Here is a 22,842-nt window from a genome sequence, read left to right on the forward strand (position 1 = left end):
TCTGTTACCACTGACTGAAATTATATGGCAGCCGTACTTTCAAACTAGGGACCAAGACTGGTTATTAAATGGGAGCTGAAGGAGAACCAGAGTAAATGGGTGGGAGGTAAGCAAAAACAGATCTCAAGTAATGAGGACTTCAGGCATGCAACTGCATGAAAGCAGCTCTTCTGCCAGGTTATTCCATACAACTGAGGGCTGTACATGAAAGATGCAACAGTGTTGGGGTTGCATGTTAACCATGTGATCTGTGCACCACTCACAGTGCACAATTCACACACTGGGCTAGGTTGCATGGAACTGTATCATGAATAAACAGCTCCCAAGTAGCTGTGATTGATATGGAGGACTTCACTGAGAGAAATAGATCTGTGAGAACATACAGGTGCCTAATTAGAGCACATTGGAGATTCATAAGGAAATGAAGGAGATTAGTGGAGGGTGGAATCTGCAGAAACAAGGAGGAAGAGAAGGCCGATGCAAGTGAAAAGGTACTGAAAAGAGCTGAATTGTGTGTAACAATTCATAAGAACACACCATGCTCATTACTATGCATTTTAAAGGCTTATATTAAATATTCTTAGATTAACAAAAAGGCAACTGACTTGTGAATTTAAAAATGAAGATGCGTAAGAGAAAAAAAAATGTCTGCTGCCAACCTTCCAAAGGAGAAATGTTCTTAGCAAGTAGCTACAGAAGGCTAAATAGTCAAGATATATATGCAATAATGTTTCTATTTCCTTTGCAGGGAAACATCTTAAACTTTTTAAAAGATCAATCTGGTGATGTTGTTTGCTTGGAATTTTCTTGGGTACAAATAAGATATTTTAAATAAGTAAAATTAAAGTTTCCTAGTAACAAATATGTGTTTAATATTCCAAATGGGATTTTTCAAGTTTCCGCTTGAGCCCCATGGTGTCGCTGTTCACCAACAACAAAGAGAACTGAAATATCCAGCAGACCTGCTTTTCTTTTTTTCTTTTTCACAACCAGCAAAAAAAAGCTGAGAAGACACACTGTGAAACGGAGGGGCATTTGCTTAGGAAACATTTAGATGCAAGTTTTGTGGAGCCAAAACAGTCATTTGGGCTATTATCTTGCTTAAGGAGAATGCAAAAGAATCAACAACTGTGGAGCTATAAAGGAGGAATCCTGCAATGCCTTCTTATGGTGTACGTTTGGAAGGCAGTCTCTGCACAGATCCGCTATTCCATTCCAGAGGAGATGCAGAAAGGATCTTTTGTGGGGAATGTTGCAAAAGACCTGGGAATGGACAGGAGACAACTTTCCAACCTTGGACTCCGCATTGTCCCCACGATAGGTAGGATTCAGTATTTTGCTTTCAATGTCAACAATGGCCATTTACAAATCTCAGAGAGAATAGACCGAGAGGAAATCTGTGGTGAGGTAGATAAATGCATCTTAAAGTTTCAGCTTATTATTGAAAGCAAATTAGAGCTGTTTGGAGTTGAAGTGGAAATTACAGATATAAATGATAATGCCCCCCAGTTCCTGCCAATGGAATGGAAATTGAAAATCAGTGAGACTGCGACCCTTGGAGACCGACTCCTTCTACCCAAAGCTCAAGATCAAGATCTGGGTATAAATTCAATACAGAACTACCGGCTAGCAGGCAGCAGCCATTTTTCTTTGGATGTGCAAATGGAAGAAAATGGCATTAAGTATGCAGAACTGGTATTGGAAAAAATTCTGGACAGGGAAGAGCAACCAGTTCATGACCTCATCCTCACAGCTACTGATGGGGGCGATCCAGTGAGATCTGGCACTACTCAAATCCAAGTCATAGTTCTAGATGCAAATGACAATGCACCAGTTTTCAGCCAGCCAGTCTACGAAGCAACTGTCATGGAGAATATTCCTAAAGGATCTACCATCTGTACAGTACAAGCTACAGATCAGGATGAGGGAATCAATAGGGAGATCAAATACTCCTTTCAAAAAATCACAGATAAGTATTCCAAAATTTTTCTATTGAATTCCACAACAGGAGAAATAATCCTAAAAGATTCCCTGGACTATGAAGCAGCATCCTTATACCAGCTTGAAGTGCAGGCCACTGATGGGGGAGGACTGAGTGATATGTCAAAAATTTTGATCTCTGTTATAGATTTGAATGATAACACACCAGAATTATCAGTGACTTTTGTAGTCAGTTCAATCCCTGAGAACTCGCCAGCTGGAACAGTTATTGCTATTTTAAATGTACAAGACAGAGATTCAGGACTCAATGGGGAAATTAATTGTTTCATTCCTAACAACTTTCCCTTTCAACTTAAGAAATCAATAGACAATTTTTACTCCTTAATGACAGACAGAGCTCTTGACAGGGAACAGGTGCCATCTTACAATATTACTGTTACAGCTACTGATCATGGTACTCCACCACTCCTTACATCTACTGTTGTTTCACTCCAAGTGCAAGACACAAATGACAACCCTCCCCTCTTTACAGAATCAAGCTATACATCTTTTGTCATAGAAAATAATCTGAGAGGAGCTTTGATCTTTACTTTAAAAGCCAATGACCCCGACTGGGAAGAAAATGCCAGAATAACATATTCCATCGTGGAAGGAGTCATGAAAATTCCCCCTCTGTCTTCTTACTTATCTATTAATTCTGAATCAGGGGCAGTCTACGCTCTGAATTCTTTTGATTATGAAGAATTCCAAGAGGTTCAGTTCCTGATCAGGGCCCAAGATGGTGGATCCCCACCACTCAGCTCCAGTGTCTCAGTGACTCTCTTTATCCTCGATCAGAATGACAATGCTCCAGAAATCTTGTACCCTTCTCCTCCCACTGATGGTTCCACTGGGATAGAGCTGGCCCCTCGCTCCTCTGAGCCTGGATATCTGGTTACTAAGGTGGTGGCGGTGGATGTAGACTCAGGCCAGAATGGCTGGCTCTCCTATCAGCTACTGAAGGCCACAGAGCCAGGGCTTTTCATCATAGGACTCCACACTGGAGAGATCAGGACAGCCCGTTTCTTTCTGGACAAGGATGCTCTCAAGCAAAGCCTGGTGGTTTTAGTGAAGGACAATGGGCAGCCCCCTCTCTCTGCCTCGGTCACGGTCACGGTGGTGCTGGCCGACAGCATCCCTGAAAGCCTCTCTGATATTAGCAGCATCTCAGCTCCTGTAGATTCCCAGTCAGACCTCACCTTCTACCTGGTGGTTGCTGTGGCTTTTGTCTCCTGCTTGTTTTTCACCTTCCTTCTTGTGTTGCTGGCACTCAGACTTCACAGATGGAGGAATTCTCAGTTGTGTAATTCTGGGAGTATGAATTTTACTGGAGTCCCAGTTTCACAGTTTGTGGGGATTGATGGAGTCCGAGCATTTCTTCACTCTTATTGTCAAGAGTTTTCTCTCACTACAGACTCTAGGAAAAGCCGCTTCAACATTTCCAAAACAAATAATTCTGATACATTGCCTAATCAGTTGACTGACGAAGTTAAAGATCCTATCCAAGCTTCTGAAGATTTAAATTTGAATAATGGGGATCTAATCATAATCCAGGTGAGCTAAATTTTTTAGATTTGCAAGATTTTCATTTTTCTTCCATATGTGTTAATTTCAATAGCTGTTTCCCTTCAGTCTTTGCTGTCTGATGATTAGCAAAATGATCTCATTATTATTGTATTTATTTATTTACATTAGACTTTTATCCTTCCCTCTCCTCAAGCGGACTCAGGGCGGCTTACAACAGTTGTTTACACGATTTAAAACAATAAGTCAATAAAATCTATAAAACATTAATACAATTAAAATTTAAAAACTATTCCACGGTGCTGTGCCATTACTATATTGGCGGTTCTGCTTTTCAGGCGGTTGGTCACCGGAAATTCTAGCTGATGTCAGGTGGCAGCTCTCTCTCAGTTTAAACATCGAAGGCTTGTCGAAACAATTCAGTCTTACAGGCCCTGCGGAATGTAGGAAGGTCCCACAGGGCCCTCATGGCCTCTGGGAGAGCATTCCCTAACTCTGGTGCTGCCACCGAGAAGGCCCTGGCAAAATGATCTCATTATTATATCTTTCTCTAGCCTTTTCTTAACTCCTTTTGCATTTGTTGGGCTCTATTTTCTTTTACTTGTCACTCGATATATTGAAAGAGGGACTTTAAAAAAATTGTTCCTTTTTATGTTAGGTATGTAACATCCCCTAAATTTGATCTCGTTTTGACTGTGTTAAATTTGTGTTAGGATTGTAGCAGTTTAGCCTGCAGAATGAGTACTTCGTTGAGGAAATACTCCTTGTTATTAAAATAAAAGTTTCAACATAAATATGAACATAAGAATAAAAACATAATAACTACCATAAATTATGAACAATAAAGAATATTATCTCAACTGTGTGCACATTCTACAAACTTTCTTACTGATGTTAGATTTCCTATATAGAGAATTAGTCACCAATCTGGGGAGATCTAACCCACAAACGCATTTCTAATTCAGTGACAGGTTACAGTTTAATCTCCCCCCACCCCACTCAGTCTATCAGTATGTCCTTTAATTTAGGTAATTATGTGGCAAAGTGGGCTAGGGAAAAAAATTGTTGGCTACTAAATACAGTGGATTTCTTTATGAGGATTTACCTTACAAGGATATGTAGCCCCATGGCGCAGAGTGGTAAGCTGCAGTATTGCAGTCCAAGCTCTGCTCATGACCTGAGTTCAATCCCAGCGGAAGCAGGGTTCAGGTAGCTGGCTCAAGGTTGACTCAGCCTTCCACCCTTCCAAGATCGGTAAAATGAGTACCCAGCTTGCTGGGGGGAAAGTGTAGATGACTGGGAAGGCAATGGCAAACCACCCTGTAAAAAGTCTGCCATGAAAACATCGTGATACAATGTTACCCCAGAATCGGAAATGACTGGTGTTTGCACAGGGGACTACCTTTACCTTTTTTTTTCCTTACAAGGACTTCTCCCATACTAGGCTTTCCCTCCCACTTCTACGAACTCCCTTCATGTTTATATTCTCATTGTGACACAGTAAGCCGATCCTTATTGCCAAGTATCAAAAGTAATTATTGGATTGTGTGTAGGCACTTGCTCCTCTACTGCCCACTTTAAAAACTGTGTGCCTCAGATGTTCTGCAGGGAGTTCCATGGACATGGTAGTCTGATCTGCATGATTCTTCTCTCTCAAAACAAATGGATAAATGCTTTATGTCTTGGGTCCTCATAGGACCAAGGTTCCACTTTGAATGCCTGTTCTCATGTTTCCTTCCATGCATGGTGAGGGAGAAGGACAGGTATTGACCTCCCCAACACAGAGACGCACAAACTCCACCTTACTGTTGTGTGAACTGGAGTACAGTGAATGTTCTATGGAAATGAGGGCAGCATTTTATCAGCTAAATCTTGTCCAGTGGAGCTTTTCATGATACATGTTGCATTTTTTTCCAGCACTTGGGAAAGAAAGATTGCCTTCCCCTCGATCTGTAGGTACAAATGGGCAGCAGTGGATCCTTGAGCTTTTTGTTGAATGAATCAGCCAATTTTGATACTGTCTTGTTCAACCATTTGGAGCAATAATTTGATGTGTCAGAATCTATTTTGTGGTGGTTTGGATCTTTTGTGTCACATGAGTAGCAGAGTGATTCCACTGGGTATTTCAGATTCTCACCCTGGAGATTCTGCTGTAGAATATTCTTGGATCCATGCTATCCCCTGTGCTGTAGAAAAGAGCAAGAGTTCAGTAGCACCTTAAAGACTACCAAGGTTTGTGCCAGGGTATGAACTTTTGTGAGTCACTGTTCATTTTTTTCAGATAAAGCTAGAATGTGAGTCCATTGAGTGATTTCAGATGCCAGATGATACTAGTAGGCGAATGACAATAGCAGGGATGATTGCCTTAGGTGTGGTATGCAGAGGGGTAGTAAACATGGACAAATCAGCATTGGTAATGAGACAGGAAACCTAAGTCTTGACTCAGTTCAGGAGGATGTATTGTCTTGAGCTTCATTATCAGTTGCAATTCAGCAGTCTTTCTAATCTCCCTTTGAAATTTCTTTGTAATAGAACTGCTGTGCTGTTTAATGTCTGCACAGGTAATAGGGTTGCACTACACAAAATGGTTTTACAAACTTGCTTGGATAAAATGATTAAAGACTGTGGACTATACTTTGCTTATTGTAAGCAGGAGCCTATTTGTGTAATTCTTGTATTGCTTAATGTGGCATGTTAATACTTATGCTATAATGTTTTCTCTGATGGTTCCAGACTTCTAAAATCTGAATGCATCGGTTATTGAATGCCCTATTTTTGTGATTGCACTGGCTAAGTGACAAAGCCATTTCTCAGTCATTTCTGTGACAAAGGCAGACTATAAATAATGTAAATAAATAAATAAATGACACAATTGAATTAAATTATTCAGATATATTTGTCTTCAGCTAAACAATGAGGTGACTCTCATAACAGTTCAGTGCTTGGAAACAATGGCTGAATGATGAAGGGAAGCAATCTAAAATTTAATCCAGACAAGATGGGGTAGGGTTGCTGCTAGTGGGAAAGTTGATGTTAAGGATGGATTTGATGTTATGGACTGATTTGCCTACATTAGCTTAAAAGTCTAGACCCAGATTTTTTTTCCTTGAAGGTCAAGTTGGCACAGTTTCTAGGAGTACTTTCTGTCTCTTAGGACATTTTCTGCCCTCTTGGACTGGTTGACTCTGATCCACATTTCTATAATGTCTGGGATGATTTCTGTTATGTACTCTATATGGGGCTGCTTTTGAATGAAACTTGGAAACTTCAGTTGGTACAAAATGCCACAGCTAATTTGATAACAGGTTTGGTTACTCATGCAAGAGGGAAACGTGTGTGGTTATGCCAATAAAGGTTTTGTGATGATGAAATGTTTGTGCATATGTGTATGGATGTATGGACTAAAATAGGCAATGGAGAGAGGGTTGTAGCGCTCATGTGCTCTTGTCCTCACAAGAAATTCACTGTGCTGCAAGGCACATATTCCAAAAATGAATTGAAAATTGTTAAAGCTCATGTGGTTAAATGTATCAGTAAAACAATATTAGTATTACATGTATTATTATATGATATCACTTTTATGTCTGATTTTAATTCAGAACTTAATGTTAAACAAATCAAAGAATGCATGGGTCTGCACTATAAAATGAAGACAGTAGAAATGAATTATAATATTAAAAGCAAGTTGCAACCGACATAGTGAACTCTCCTGGGGTTTTCAAGTCAAGAGCTGAGCAGAAGTGGATTGTCTTTGCCCTCCTCAGCATAACAACCCGTGTCTTCCTTGGTGGACTCCTATCCCAATAATAACAATGGCCAATCCTGCTTAGTTTCTGAGCTCTGGCAAGCTTGGCTAGTCTGGGCCTTATAATATTAGGACTTATTATAAGGAGCAAAGTAAGTAAGCAGTAAATAAGCCTGCTGAGAAAACAGCACTAATGCATCTGGGGAAAGAAGGCACAGATTTGTATTTTGAATAATCCTTACAATTGCTATGTAGAAATATAAGAAAAATTGTCACTGTGCAGTTCTTTATGTGGACTCGTGGTGTCACTGTTGGACAACAGGGGAGCATTTCAGGCTCCTGCAAAAGTATCGTAATCTGATCAGAAAACAGAAGGTAGCTTTATTTTAAAAGCACATCCAAAAGAGGAATTTTCTTCATTTCCTAAGGATCAACAAATGACTGCACTGCTAACACCTTACTGCTAAGAATAGGATATTTGAAAATCTGAGGGGGGAAATCCCAGGAAAGGAAATTAATGAAATGAGGGTGATGGAAAATAGAAATGCAGAGACAACGAGGAAGATAAAAAGGCAAGTACTCTTTCTGTTCATATTCTTGTCTTTTTTCTGTCAAGTGCTGTCTCAGCCGATTCACTATTCAATTTTAGAGGAAACAGAAAAGGGCTCTCTTGTGGGGAATCTTGGAAAAGATTTAGGATTGGATGCTAAAGAGCTGTCAAAACGCAAGCTTGGTATCTCTTCAGAAAAGCAATATTTCACTCTTAATGAGCAAAATGGCAACCTGTATGTGAATGACAGGATAGACCGAGAAGAAATTTGTGGGAAATCACCCTCTTGTGTCCTAAAATTAGAAGCTGTGGTTCACAGCCCTTTGAATGTATTTCACATACAAGTTTTGATTAAAGACATTAATGATAATGCCCCACATTTCCAGAAAGACAATATTGAACTTAAAGTGAGTGAATCAAGTCTGCCAGGAGCTCTGTTTGTCCTTGGAAATGCTGAAGACAAGGACATTGGAGTCAATACTCTTCAGAACTATCATTTGAGCCCAACTCCTTATTTCAAACTAGAAATCAAAGACAGCAAGGATGGGGGCAAATATGCAGAATTAATATTGCAAAAACAATTGGATAGGGAAAAAGAACAAGCGCTTCACTTGGTCCTTACAGCTCTGGATGGGGGAGATCCAATAAGATCCGGAACAGCAAACATACATGTTACTGTTACTGATGTCAATGACAATGTACCTGTTTTTGACCAGGAAACCTACAAAGTAAGCCTGAAGGAGAATACACCCAGAGGAACTTCCATAGTTCAGGTTAAAGCATTTGACAGTGATGAAGGAACAAATGCTGAAATAACTTACACTTTCAGCAACATCCTAGAAAGTAGCAAACAGAAATTCAACCTGGATCCACATGATGGAACAATTACGCTTACAGAGAGTATTGATTTTGAGGAAAGTCAAAGTTATATAGGGATAATACAGGCCATTGATGGGGGTGGTTTCATGACACATTGCAAACTGGAGATTGAGGTTTTAGACCAGAATGACAGTCCTCCAGAAGTAGTACTTACTTCTGTATCCAGTCCAATTCCTGAAGACTCCATGCCTGGAACTGTTATTGCTTTGCTGAAGGTTCATGACAAGGATTCTGGAGAGAATGGGGAAGTCACTTGCCATCTCAGAGAACTTGTACCTTTTCAGATAGTTTCATCTACAGATAATTACTTCAAACTTCTCACGGATAGTTACCTTGACAGAGAAAAAATTCCAGAGTATAACATTACAATTATAGCCACAGATAAAGGCATCCCTCCGCTCTCTACATACAAAACCATCTCTCTAAAGATCTCAGATATCAATGATAACTCTCCAGTCTTCGAAATGCCCTCCTATACCGCTTACGTGCCAGAGAACAACCCTTCCGGATCGTCCATTTTCAGTGTCAAGGCCTCTGACCCAGATGAGGATCGCAATGCACAAATCACTTACTCCATCCTCAAGAGTAACATTGAGGACCTGCCTCTCTCCTCCTACCTCTCTATTAATTCTGAGACTGGCACCATTTATGCACAGCGCTCCTTTGACTATGAGCAATTCAGAGAGTTTCAGATTCAAGTGCGGGCCCAAGATGGAGGCTCCCCACCCCTCAATAGCAGCACCATAGTGAGAGTATGTATTCTGGATCAGAATGATAATACTCCACAGATCCTCTATCCTTCCCAAGGAACTGAAAGTTCCTCTTTGTTTGAGATGGTGCCTCGGACGGCTGAATTTGGTTATCTGGTGACCAAAGTGGTGGCAGTGGATGCTGACTCTGGACACAATGCGTGGCTCTCTTTCCACCTGCTGCAGGCCACAGAACCCTCTCTTTTCACCATTGGGTTCCACACAGGAGAGATCAAAACAGCCCGAGAATTACTGGAGAGAGAAGCTGTGAAGCAGAGGCTGGTTATTATGGTGAAGGACAACGGACAATCTCCTCTCTCAGCAACTGTGACTCTGAACCTTGTTTTTGCTGAGAACTTCCAAGAAGCGCTTCCAGAAATGAACACTCAACCCAGTGATTCAGACTCTCAGTCTGATCTCCAGTTTTATTTGGTTCTGGCTTTGGCCTTGTTGTCCTTCCTATTCCTTGTGACAGTAACACTGACCATTATGATGAAACTCCGACGGTCAAGGAACCCCACCTTTCTCCAGTGCTTTATTCCTGATGCAAAGACTGGTGCCATTTACCCTCCCAATTATGAGGATGGGACTTTGCCATATTCATACCAGGTCTGCCTGTCTTCTGAATCTAGAAGAAATGAGTTAACTTTCTTGCAGCCTACTGTCCAAATAGCAGAGAATATCCTCTGTAATGTAAAATCTGATATTTCCATGATGCTGAGTGGAGATAACAATTTTGATGGTAAAACAGAGAATGTGGAGCAGGTAAGTTCTGGATCATGAAGTTTCTCTCATGATTAATTTAATGGGTATTGCTTGTTTGAATGAAATTTGTTTCTGCCATTCTTGTTGCTCTTGAAAAGTGCTCTACAACTAATGACTGTGATTTGTTTGTATACAAATAACCTATAAAGCAAGGGCCATATTCTCAGAAGGAAATATCTGTTTAGGTTCTATTAATCTGGAGAAATAACTAGTACTTCAGTTTTTATTATGGCCCACAGGCCATTCACAAGCAAACACCATTAATCTTAAAATAACTAATAGCTGAAATGTTAGACTCTGGGTAGATTATACACAGGTTACCATGGCTCATATTTTCATTACAGCAAGCAGAAATTAGCCGTAGATACGTTAGCTGTTTGGTCAGCCTCTGCCAGTAAAATTTTGAGAATCTTCTGCTCAGAGAACAGTTTTTTAATCAATCAACACAGGTTCCAGTAAATCCTGCTACAAGACTCTTTTCTACTGCTACAGGCAAATTAACCCTAACACATCTTCACCAGTAAATCGAAGCATGAAAAAGTGAGCAGTGACTCACAAAACCTCCTACCCTGCCACAAATTTTGTTGTTTTTAAAGGTGTTAACTGGACTCTTGCTCTTTTCTGCTGCTACAGGCAGACTAACATGGCTCTCCATCTTGGTGTAGATGACATGGTATTATATCTTCCTGTCAAGAGTGCAGATGGTAGCAATTTAAATCAAGTCACCATAAACACATTGTGATCCTGTGGATCAGTTAATATTGATTACATGCATATTGTTGAATAGTAGGGAGTACACATATCATAGGCTTAGGCCAATGTTCCTTGAAAGTTGATATCCATTATATCATCTTTGAGGTTTTATTGTGTGATGATACTTGTTGGTACTGTTACTGCTGCTGGCTTCTGCTGTAATAAATGTTTGGATTTGGAATGGGATTTGGTATTGAATACTGGCACCTTTTTCCAGGTCCTCATAAATCCTGATGGGGGAATTGTTTGGGGGGGGGGGGGATGAAATTATGGGTTACGTCATTTAACCAACTAATTTCAAAGTATAATTTTAATTCATCCACAATTTTTTTTTGTTTTAAAGGTCTTTTAAAAAATAAGTTATCCACTCTCCAAGTAATTCTTACATTATTGTAAAATTCAAGTTTTAAACGAATTATCGTATGATCTGGGTATATAATAGAACCAGTATCCATGGAATTATACATATTGATATAACAGCCTGGATATTAAAGATGGAGTTATATTGTATGAAACTCAGAAAAAATTAAAATCCTTCAGCTTTCAATGTGAACTTCTCCATAAATCCTCTATCATATAACCATATATTCTCAAGAATTTTTAGGTTGTTAAATGATCGCCATGAAGATTTTTTGAAAAGCATTTTCCTAGGTCTGGAGTGTTTCATCTCATCTTCAGATACCAGTCTACACCTTGGATCAATTCTCCTTCTGGAAATTGTATGAAAGTTTCAGTCAATGTCTGTGTTTATATATTTGTGTGTGTGCAGGTATTTCTCTAGATTTTTATTGGTAGTTTAATAATGAATCTTGAGAGACTGAAAAAGATTAAAGGCAAGAAGGGATTGATGTGGTGGAGGAGGAAAAGAGGGGGGGAAAGGTAGAAAAAGTTGCTTGTACTACTAGTACTAGTATTATGTTTGTTCATGAACTTTAACAATGGTTGGCATTCTCATTTATACCCTCTAATTCATAGTAGCCTTTTATATTTAAGATTGAAGATTATTGTGTGGAGAGAGAGATGATGGATGGATGCTTGGAGGGTGGGAACTTTAATGGCTATACCTTCTTTCTCTTCAGAAAACATCTGGGCAATAATTTCCTGGGAACTTTAGGTATATGAAGAAATTTTTACTCCTCCAACTGCCGCCATCTCTCTCTGTAGGTTCAAAGTGTCCTGATTGGCTGCTTCTGGCTTCTCTAATGCACAGTCAGGGTAAAAGGGGGAATAAGGAAAAAAAGGGATGGACTTAGCGTGGTGCGTCACAGTCAGCGCCATGGAACTTTGTCATCTAAGTTCTGATAAGAGCTCAATTAAAGTAGCAGTTTTAAAATATGGACTTTACTGTTTAGAAGAAGAGCTTTTTAAAGGTCTACACAGTGGATTATGATGACAATATAAATTCTTATTAATTAGGATTAATATTATTAAAGGTTTGGTTGATTTTAATGATTAATGCATATATAATATTATGGGTAGGGATGTTTATACCTAGTGTTTACTTCTTCAAATATTTAATCTAACTATATTAAATTATTCCTGTTAAAGTCTATGCTCACACAATAAAATTACATTGCTACTATCTATGGTGTCTAGTCAGAGTTTGGTCATATGTACATTGGTTGGATGCTGTATTCATTCATTTATTTTTCATTTTCATGACACACCCTACTGCCATATGTTATACTGTTTGACCTTTTTTTATCTATGTTTGCAAAAAAACAAACCCAAAAGCATTTTTTCCTTCTATTAGTACTAGCGTTGCCAGGGTGCAGCTGGCACTCCCCGGGAGAGAAATAGGAGAAGAGACCTTGTATTGGAGGCCTAGTGTTTGAGTGCTGCACGAGCATGCTTACATCATTTCTGGTAAAAATAAATGCAGGTCACGTGTTGGACATTCTAGCATTGTGGGGAGAAAACTTGGTATTCTAAAAAGCACTTGGGGAAGACAGGCAGTAGGCAAGTGACCATTGCTCCAGAGGCACATAAGGCATTAAACTGTCACTGAGCAGGAGACACAGAGGCAAGACCAAAGAACTTGGAAAGGAAACTGGGAGCTCTGACCCTCCCCATGGGTAATTCTGTACAAAGGTCAGGTGGTGATGGTTGTGTGTTACTGGAAAGAGAGAGAGAGAGAAGGCCAGGTGCTGAGAAAAACTCAGGCAGGCAGGGTGGAAACAGGGCCTTCAGGTCAAAACAGGCACGTTCTATCACATACCTCAACAGCAATACTTGAGTATATATCAGACAAGAGAGGAAAATCATTTCCAAAATAGACTGTTTTGTACCCTTTTGAATTCATTCTGATATGAAAAACATACATTGAACAGTCTCCACTTCCATTAATAATTCAGTAACTGACGTCAGGAAGGAAGTCAAGTTTTAATACTGCAGGGATACAGCACAATTGTTTATAGCTTTGCTCTGAATTAAACAAAAAGAATTTCAATGGTTTCTTTTTTCTTTTTGAATGAGGTAAAAATGTATTGGTTTGTGCTTGAATGGCTGACCCAAACTCAAAAGCAATACGTATTTGAAATAGAAAATCCCATTCTACACAATCTATGGCTTTTTTTCTGCATCAATAATTGTGTGAGTAGCTTTGCAACTTAAAAAAAATACAAAATATAGAATAATAAAAAATTACACATCACACAAATACATCCATATGCCATTATACAAGAAAAAAAGAATGTATATGTCTAACCATGTACATTTTAACTCATTCTTAACTTCATTTAGTGAATTGTACAAAGGATTGGTCTTGAGACCAATCTTTTCTTTCCCTCATATACTTGTGTGGCGAGCTTATCCATTAACATCACATATCCAATTCTCTAAATAAATCCTTTATCTTTGTAACAGCCTGGTTGAAACACCAAGTTCCATTCTACATAATCTAAGGCCTTTTTTCTGCATCAATAGTTGTAAAAGTAGCTTTTAGCTTTTCCCATAACTTACATTAACTATCTTTCTAGTAGTAATGACTAAAAGAGCTATCCTAAGCAGGGTTTTCAGTGTTTACAGTTCAGCCCTAACAACACTTTCTTGGGAGCAAATTCCAACCTTGAATAAAATTCCTATTATCTTAATACCCTGTGACTGCATTCCTAAGGGGACATTTCTGGAAGTAATATCTATTCAATAAGATGAGACTTCTGAATCGGCCTGCTTAGTCTTGCTCCCAGGTAAACTGCTGCAAAAGTTTATGGTTACATTTAACAAGTGAGATAGACTGATATTAACTTACATGGTGCAAAACTTAATTAGGTTTCAGGATATATGAATTTGAAACATCCTTTCTGAAACTATGGCATTCATTGTGTCACTTAATGGATCATAACTTGTAGAGATAAACACCTTAAAAAAGGGAACTCATCTGAGAAAGGCCTAACATTAGATAGGCTGACTCAATAGAGGAAACCATACCTTCAGTTTGCAAGACCTGAGGAAGACTGTTATTGATACAGACTTTTGGAGGTAATTAATTCATTTGAAAACAAAAGCACACACATCTGGACATAAACTTTTCTATAATTATGAGGTTTGATTGACAAATGCAGAGCTCAAAAATTTCACCATATTTAAAGCTTTGCAAAATTTAAGTGTTTGAAGTAGACTTTTGAAATTGGACTTTGGGGGAAATTCCTTCATTCCATGTACCTAGGAGTAAATTCCACTAATCAGTGGAAATAAATTTAGAAGAACTATGTGTAGGAGTAGACAGTATAGCAAGTTTTATTAATGTCAGTGTTAAATATCATTATTAAATTGTTTTATATTTTGATTTTTTCCCTTAAGAGTCTTGTCCCAGAATTCTTATTTTTCCAAGTTTATTTATACTAGAAATTCCTTAACAAATTAGACCTTAGTCTCCAAGCATCTTCTTCACACATTAACCAAGCCATTCAGCCCCAGCCATCCTAGATGTTTCTTTATATAATAGATTAGATATAATGACCAAAGCAATTACTCCCCCACCATTAAGCTCCACTGAGCACAGCCTTGAGCCTCCAGTGAAACTGATGATAGATAGATCAGTAGAAACATAATAATGGATGAATCTTGGCATATGTGAGGGAAAAGCCTTTCCTATCTGTATGTGTGCTAACCCACAGATACGCATCTCTGTGTGTATGTGTGTGCACACGTGTACACACACTGGCACTCAGTTTGATAAAAAAGAGTATTCACTCAGTAGATGAAGAAGAATTGCAGATTTATACCCCACCCTTCTTTCTGAATCAGAGACTCAGAACGTTTTACAATCTCCTTTATCTTCTCCCCCCACAACAGACACCCTGTGAGGTGGGTGGGACTGAGAGGGCTCTCACAGCAGCTGCCCTTTCAAGGACAACCTCTGCAATAGCTATGGCTAACCCAAGGCCATTCCAGCCGGTGCAAGTGGAGGAGTGGGGAATCAAACCTGGTTCTCCCAGATAAGAGTCCACACACTTAACCACTATACCAAACGGGCTCCCAGTAAAGCTTAAAAATGCTATTTTAATTGTTTGATTATCATGGTGATATTGATAGGCTTAGAGCTTTTATTTTCGCAATCTTGCAAAGCAGGGAGTTCACATCTGAAATAATTATTTGTTGATTACAGTTTGAAGAAGGCTGTTATTTCCTAGGTGGTACATGTCAGACAATAGGATCTCAAATCAACCAGTCTTTGAAGTTGAAACAAAGTTAGGATTTATTTGATAATTCATACATAGAGCGATGAAACATTGGGACTGATACTCTGTAGCATTTGGGATCAGGCTTTAAGGAGTATACATCAAAAGTTTATTACACAAAGCCACAATGCAAAACATTGCTGCACTGAGGTGCCAGGATTCACACGGGTTTCTCTCTTATCTGCTGTGGCTGGTTACTTCTCAGAGACAGCCAAATGGTCGTCCCTGAGGCGCTTTATCTTCAAAGGACAATTGCTGTTTTTAGTGGAGGGAGGGAGGGATGTTCACATAAGACACTAGCAACAATCTGCATTCTCTGCTTTGATATGCAAGGCTTTTCTCATGGTTAGTAACATTGGTTCAAGATGGCTACAGTTCAGCTAAGCATGCATTTCAGTATAGGTTACATTGTCTGACAGTACAATAGAAAAAAGGGGGACTTTAAAGCAGAGCTTCAACAAAAATAAAGTCAGGGTAAAACTGTCAATACTCACTGCTTTAACAAGACATTTATTACAGGACAATTATTATAAGATGATTATTATAAGGTAATCAAAATATATGTTCTGCAAAATATGTTTGCAGAACTCGTACATTTTACACTTCATTCATTAGAGCCCACAGCAAGGACCCATAGAACACATGCAGTCTCAGGTGCAACATTCCAAAGAGACTGCAGGGAACTCATTCCCAAGTGTAATGATCGTTCAACGGAGTCTACAGGCAACTCATTTACAAATTAGAATTTATTGCAGTCTGCAGGAGATTAATTCAGCAATTGTGCATATAGGCACTTTTAAAGGTTCCACAAAAAAAAGGCACAAAATCCTCACATCGCATCTAGGTTGGAGCAAAATGTTTTATAAAAATAGGAAGATATATATAGAGGGATTATTAAAATTTGAGCAGAAATATTTTGGTTTCTGAAACATGTCATTGAATACGAAAGAATATTAGGTCCACTGGAAAGATAATAATATTCACTCTGAAATCCCACCATTGCTACATGATTTCCATAATGTACAAGCTTTGCAGAATTATTTATTAAAATATTTACATCCCATCTATCCCCGTGGCTTAAGAAAGCTTACAGATTCAAATTTAAATTACATTTCAAACTCCACAAATAACACCTCCAATACCTGCAGCCTGTAACCCATTAAAAGTCCTGGCAGATAGAATAGCCTTGCAGCACGTCCTGAACATTTCTAGAGAAGGCTCTGCCTACCTCCTCAGCAATCCTATTCCATAGGATGGGAGGTATAACGGGAAAAGCATAGGCTTTGGTTAATGCCAGGTGATTCAACCAGCAGGGGACAGTCTGTGCAGCCAGGGAACAGTGTACCAATGGTCGCTATACAGGGGCATATGGGGAAGGCAGTCCTTTAGCTATCAGGATCCTTGGATGTAAAAGGCTTTAAAGGTCATAACCTGCATGTTGAATTGATCTTGGAAACAAAACAATAGCCAATGTAGCTGTTTTAAAATAGGTGAGATTCTGAGCTAACCTCTATGAGATGTCTGCCATCAATCACAATTGGTTTTTTTCTGTAATTATTTATTGTCCATGTTAACTTTCTATGTTGATTATGTTGTACATCACCCTGAGCCCTTCAGGGGAGAATGATTTATAAATTTTAATAATAATAATAATAATAATGATGATGATGATGATGATGATGATGATAATGACAACAATAACAAGGCTGCATTTTGCTGCCATTTCCAAGTTTTCTTCAAGGTTAAGAGTACATTACAGTAAACCATCCTCAAGATTACAAATGTATGGATCAGCTTGGACAGATTGGGTGAATCTAAACAAAGAGACAGCAAATCAAATGAAGTGGATAGAAGGCACTCTTGGCCACTGCTTTCTGACTTAGCATTACCTCCATCTTGTCTGGACGCAGCTTCAGCTGGTTTTGCCTTAGCCACCTGAGCATGCCCTCAGAGCACCAGTTCAGAGCTAAGACCACCACATTTGGAAGTATAGATAATAAAATGTAGAGCTGGTGCCAGCTGTATATTGATAACATCAAGCCTTAACAATCTAGACAGTTTCATTCAGCTGACTCATATAAATTCTGATGCATATGGGGGAGATAACAGAACCCCAAGACACTCCACAGAACAAAGCCCAACACATTGATTCTACTCCACCAGAAGCAAAATGCCTCCCTAATACTAACAACATAGTTGACGAATGTCTTATGTACCTTGTTTAGTAAACATCAACATTTCTCAGCTTTTGATAGAATTGTGAAATTGGGACCAATCACGATCTTGCTGAAATCATGATATATCATTGTTACCATAAATAATGCCAAGCCTACTAGGGACAAAGTTTAACTTTTCAGTTTGGCATACTTAGCTATTGTTTTCTTTCTCTATGTGTGTTTTGTACATTTCTCATCCATTCATCCCTGTGGCTGGATAAGCATCCTCTCTGCACACTACAAGACATTTGGTTTTCTGCTTTGCTCATGGACTCATTTCCAGGCCTCAGATTCAGCAGGAGCTCACAGGAGCACAGCTCCTGAACCTTTCTGTGGGTTCCCCCTCCTCCCCCCCACCTTGTCCATTGAATAGTAGGTGCAGCTGCATAACATTCCCTGGATGAGCTCCACCACCTATTTTTCTACAAAGCGACCCCTGCTTATTTCTAATTCTTTAATAAAATTTGAAATAAAATAATTTGGGTTTCTTCAGAACTACATGATTTGTGTGTTTCTTGGAAGGTATAAAGAAGGACATGATGTGTTTGATTTTCACCTGCCAGATGGTGAAGAAGTGAAATGTTTACTTTACTTCTTGCTGTTTTTAATTTAGAATGTCTGTTTTTGTTTTACTTTCTCTATGTAACTTTTGTTATTTAATGTTATGCATTTTGCCCTGATTTGTTCAAAACATATGTACTACTAGTAAGTCCCTCCTGGGTACTACACTACATAACATTGCCTGAGTCACATGACAGCCAGTTTTCTGTGAGCAGTTCCACATGGGTGGGATAACATTTAAATGACGCAAGCATACAAGTAAGCATTTGCACCACATTCTGTTTGTTCCAACATCGGTGAAAAATGGTCCCTCATCATTACAGAGTTATTTTTATTACAACAATAATCAGAAATAGTTTTGACAAAATATGGGCATGAATCAAGTGTTTATCCCAAAAAAGACGTATTTTATAATTGGAGCTATAAAACTCGAATTTTGATGAAAAGTATCTGCAGTACCTGGTTTATCCTCTGAGTGCTGCTGTTCACCCATCTTCAGAGATGCATCCAATTTTGCCTTGCTGCTCAAGTACAGATCAGATTTGCACTGACTGATCCGGCGTGAAACCAAAGAAAGAGAATCTGCAGCAGAATATTCACAGGCATTCTTGGCAACGTGTTGCTGAAGATAAAATCAAGCCTTTGTGAAGTGGGGAAGATGAGAACAGGAAAAAGATTCCAGCATTCAGCCAGAAGAGGCTTCATTTTCCTTATGATGATTACAATATTGGAAGTTTCTGGACGGCTCCAGTACTCCATTCCTGAAGAAGTGCCGAAGGAATCTTTGGTGGGGGATATTGCAGTAGACCTGGGAGTGGACATAAAGGGAACAGGCAACAAAGTCCGCATTGGCTGTGGAGGTAGGATCCAATATTTTGCTTGGAATTATGAAAGTGGCCGTTTATACACTGCAGAAAGAATAGACAGAGAGGAGATTTGTGGCAGAACACAAAAGTGCCTGTTAAAGTGTGATCTGATTATTGAAAATAAAATGAAAGTGTATGCAGTTGAAGTAGAAATTACAGATATAAATGATAATGCTCCTCACTTCCCACCTGGAGAACAAGAACTTACTATCAGTGAGGCTTCTGCTGCAGGATCTCGATTCCCTCTGCCTGAAGCTCAAGATCCAGACCTAGGCATAAATTCTATACAGAATTACCAGCTCATTGGCAGTAGCCATTTTACTTTGGCTGTTCAGATGGGAGAAAATGGTGCCAGGCATGCAGAGCTGGTTTTGGAAAACTCTCTGGACAGGGAGGAGCAGTCAGAGTATGAGCTAATCCTTATAGCTTCTGATGGGGGTGATCCAACCCGATCTGGAACTGCACGGATTCAAGTCACTGTTCTGGACGCAAATGACAATGCTCCAGTTTTCAGTCAACCTGTCTATCAAGTGAGTGTCAAAGAGAATCTCCAGAAAGGATCCACAGTCTGCACAGTAACAGCCAGTGATAAGGATGAAGGTATCAACAAAGAGTTAAGTTATTCCTTCAAAAAAACCGGAGAGGTTGCTTCTCAAATGTTTGCCCTCAATTCCACTACTGGTGAAATAACGTTGGCAGGGACCCTTGATTATGAGGAATTGTCCCTTTATGAATTTGAGGTACAAGCGAAGGATGGAGGAGGATTGTATGACAGATCTAAAGTACTGATTACTGTTACTGATGTGAATGACAACATACCCGAGATAGAAATAACTTCTCATGTCAACTCAGTGTCTGAGGATTCACCACCAGGGTCAGTCATCGCCCTTTTAAAGATACAAGATCATGATTCGGGAACCAATGGGGAAGTCTCTTGTTCTGTTGACATCAACCTACCTTTTCAGTTGGAGAAAACTTACAATAATTACTACAGTCTGATGACAGAGAGAGCTCTTGACAGAGAGCATATGCCATTTTACAATATCGTCATTATAGCCACTGATCATGGGACGCCCCCACTTTCAACAAGCTGCACACTCTTACTCCAGATTTTAGACAGAAATGACAATCCTCCCCTCTTTACGGAAACAACCTATACCTGCTACCTGGCAGAGAACAACCCAAGAGGAGCCTCTGTCTTCTCACTCAAGGCAGATGATCCAGACTGGGAGGAGAACTCCAGAATAACTTATTCCATCATTGAAAGTCAGATGGCTGACTCCTTCGTCTCCTCCTATCTCTCCATTAATTCTGAGACTGGGGTAGTCTATGCTCTGCGTTCCTTTGATTATGAAGATTTGGTGGAGATACATTTCCAGGTCAAGGCTCAGGATGGAGGCTCCCCACCACTCAGCTCCAATGTCTCTGTGACTCTCTTAATTTTAGATCAGAATGACAATGCCCCCCAGATCTTGTACCCTTCTGTCCCCAATGATGGCTCCACTGGAGTAGAGTTGGCCCCCCACTCTTCTGAGCCTAGATATCTGGTCACTAAAGTGGTAGCAGTGGATGCAGACTCTGGCCAGAATGGCTGGCTCTCCTATCAATTACTGAAGGCCACAGAGCCAGGGCTTTTCACCATAGGCCTCCACACTGGAGAGATCAGGACAGCCCGTTTCTTCCTGGACAAGGATGCTCTCAAGCAAAGCCTGGTGGTTTTGGTGAAGGACAATGGGCAGCCCCCTCTGTCTGCCTCAGTCACGGTCACTGTGGTGCTGGCCGACAGCATCCCTGATCTATTGACTGACTTGAGCAGCATCTCAGCTCCTGCAGACCCCCAGTCAGACCTCACCTTCTACCTGGTGGTTGCTGTGACTTTTGTTTCCTGCTTGTTTTTCACCTTCCTCCTTGTGTTGTTGGTTATCAGGATGTACAGATGGAGAACTTCACAGCTGTGTGATTCTGGGAGTGTGAATTTCAGTGGCGTCCCAGTTTCACAGTTCATGGGAATTGATGGAGTTCGGGCATTTCTTCACTCTTATTGTCAAGAGGCTTCTCTCACCACAGACTCTAGGAAAACCAAATGCACATTTTCCAGGGCAGATAATTCCAATGCACTAACTGACCAACAGGATCCCATACTTATTGTCGAAGACATTGGTACTGGGAATCAGAGCTTTGTCCAGGTAAGCTGAGAATATATGATTTATGTGTTGTATTAAGATCTTCATTTCTTCGTATGCAGACTGCTTTTTGTTTCTAATGTTCCTTTGAATACAGTCTTCATTCCCTCATCCCCCAGCATCTGGCTGCATTTCCACTTCCACTCTCCCTCACACACACACACACAAAGCAGCCAAAATAAACACAGTTTGGGAGCACACACTTTGTGGTCTCACCGGGGCAATTTAACCATGCTATATACTCAACCAAGTTCTTCAGGCTAACACAGGGAAACAAGAGGTTCTCGCTATTTGACTGTGCAAACGACTTCTAAAGGGACTGTAAAACAAACTGAGGAAATGGGCTGCTTCCGTTCCCTTTCTCGCAACAGCCATGTTGTTCTGCAGGCTTGCCCCACCCCCATTCAGGCTGGCTCCGGGGATTTAAAGGCACACACACTTTTCAAAAAGCATACTGTTTCCAAACAGTCTTCTGTGCCTTCCAAGGTGGAAAGGTACATGGTGGCAGTTGGGGCGGGACTTCCCCCACTGGCCTGCTGCCTGGGGGTGGGAACGAGACTGCAAAACCAGGGGATCCCCCATTGGGACATGGGGATTGGCAAGCCTAGTGCTATTGTAGGCAGGCCAAGACCAGGCTTCCCATGTTCCAGGCTGTTTCTCGTTCTCCTCCCCCTGAGAGGCTGGACAAAAGCTCTCCCTTGGCTCTAGGCCTTCTCCCCACCCCCACCCCCAGCAAAAAAAGACTAGAAGATATTTCATTTCCACTAGAACCCAGTCCAGCCCAAGCATCAGGTACTGGGAGAGATGGTGGAGGCCGGTATTATAATCAGACCGGATAGGTTCAGGCAGAGAGGTGGAGGACAGATCAGAGCACTGGAGATTTCAGCTCACCAGAAATGAGATTGAATAGCTATGGTTTATGTAGAATTATTTCCTTCATTTTTTTTACATAAATATTTTTGTTTAGATTGTTTTAAATCTAATGAAGAATCACTTCACTTCTGTGCTCAGGAACTACTTGCCTTTTGCTCATCCTACACAACAACTGCTGTGGCTGGTTACACATTGTGAAATTGACATGATTTTATCCCATTCAGAAAAAATCTGCTAAAGTTTGAAGCATTTCTGGGCAGACAACTGCTGCTGACGCGGCAGGATCCTGGCAGTGGTCAGCGGTTGCCCATTCACACTGCTAGCCTGGCTCAACCACAGACCCGCTGCAGAAAGGGTTGTCTCTTTAAAAAAGGCCGCATGTGTAATCTCGATTGGAGGAGCGGAGAAGCACACCTCAGAGAGAGGTGGGGGGGGGGCCCTGACCTTGCCAGAAACGGCTTGGCGCGATAACACAGCTCTTCTACTTATGAGTCACCCCAGAGCATTCAGACAGCA

General features: G+C 40.3%; 3 protein-coding genes across 3 annotated transcripts; all 3 read left to right on the forward strand.

Annotated features, from left to right (window-relative positions):
• The first annotated feature begins 1,019 nt into the window (after nucleotides 1-1,019).
• On the forward strand, nucleotides 1,020-3,543 carry LOC132582583 (protocadherin gamma-A12-like). Its single transcript, XM_060254226.1, has one exon. The coding sequence runs from the start codon at nucleotides 1,111-1,113 to the stop codon at nucleotides 3,541-3,543; it is 2,433 nt and encodes an 810-aa protein (XP_060110209.1). The 5' UTR covers nucleotides 1,020-1,110.
• A 1,087-nt stretch (nucleotides 3,544-4,630) lies between these two features.
• LOC132582261 (protocadherin gamma-B7-like) lies at nucleotides 4,631-10,834 on the forward strand. Its single transcript, XM_060253800.1, has 3 exons — nucleotides 4,631-4,643; nucleotides 7,866-10,192; nucleotides 10,826-10,834. Exons 1-3 carry the CDS (start codon nucleotides 4,631-4,633, stop codon nucleotides 10,832-10,834), a joined length of 2,349 nt encoding a protein of 782 aa, XP_060109783.1.
• Nucleotides 10,835-18,971: 8,137 nt separating this feature from the next.
• Nucleotides 18,972-21,494, forward strand: LOC132582586 (protocadherin gamma-A4-like). The gene has a single exon (XM_060254229.1). It carries the CDS (start codon nucleotides 19,063-19,065, stop codon nucleotides 21,463-21,465), a length of 2,403 nt encoding a protein of 800 aa, XP_060110212.1. The 5' UTR covers nucleotides 18,972-19,062; the 3' UTR covers nucleotides 21,466-21,494.
• The last annotated feature ends 1,348 nt before the right edge of the window (nucleotides 21,495-22,842 follow it).

Source organism: Heteronotia binoei, chromosome 14 (assembly GCF_032191835.1).
Source record: "Heteronotia binoei isolate CCM8104 ecotype False Entrance Well chromosome 14, APGP_CSIRO_Hbin_v1, whole genome shotgun sequence".
In the NCBI taxonomy this organism is placed as follows: Eukaryota; Metazoa; Chordata; class Lepidosauria; order Squamata; family Gekkonidae; genus Heteronotia; species Heteronotia binoei.

Bases quoted from the DNA above. Each gene is read 5' to 3' on its own strand.
- LOC132582583 (XM_060254226.1), top strand. From the start codon at position 1,111: ATGCAAAAGAATCAACAACTGTGGAGCTATAAAGGAGGAATCCTGCAA.
- LOC132582586 (XM_060254229.1), top strand. From the start codon at position 19,063: ATGAGAACAGGAAAAAGATTCCAGCATTCAGCCAGAAGAGGCTTCATT.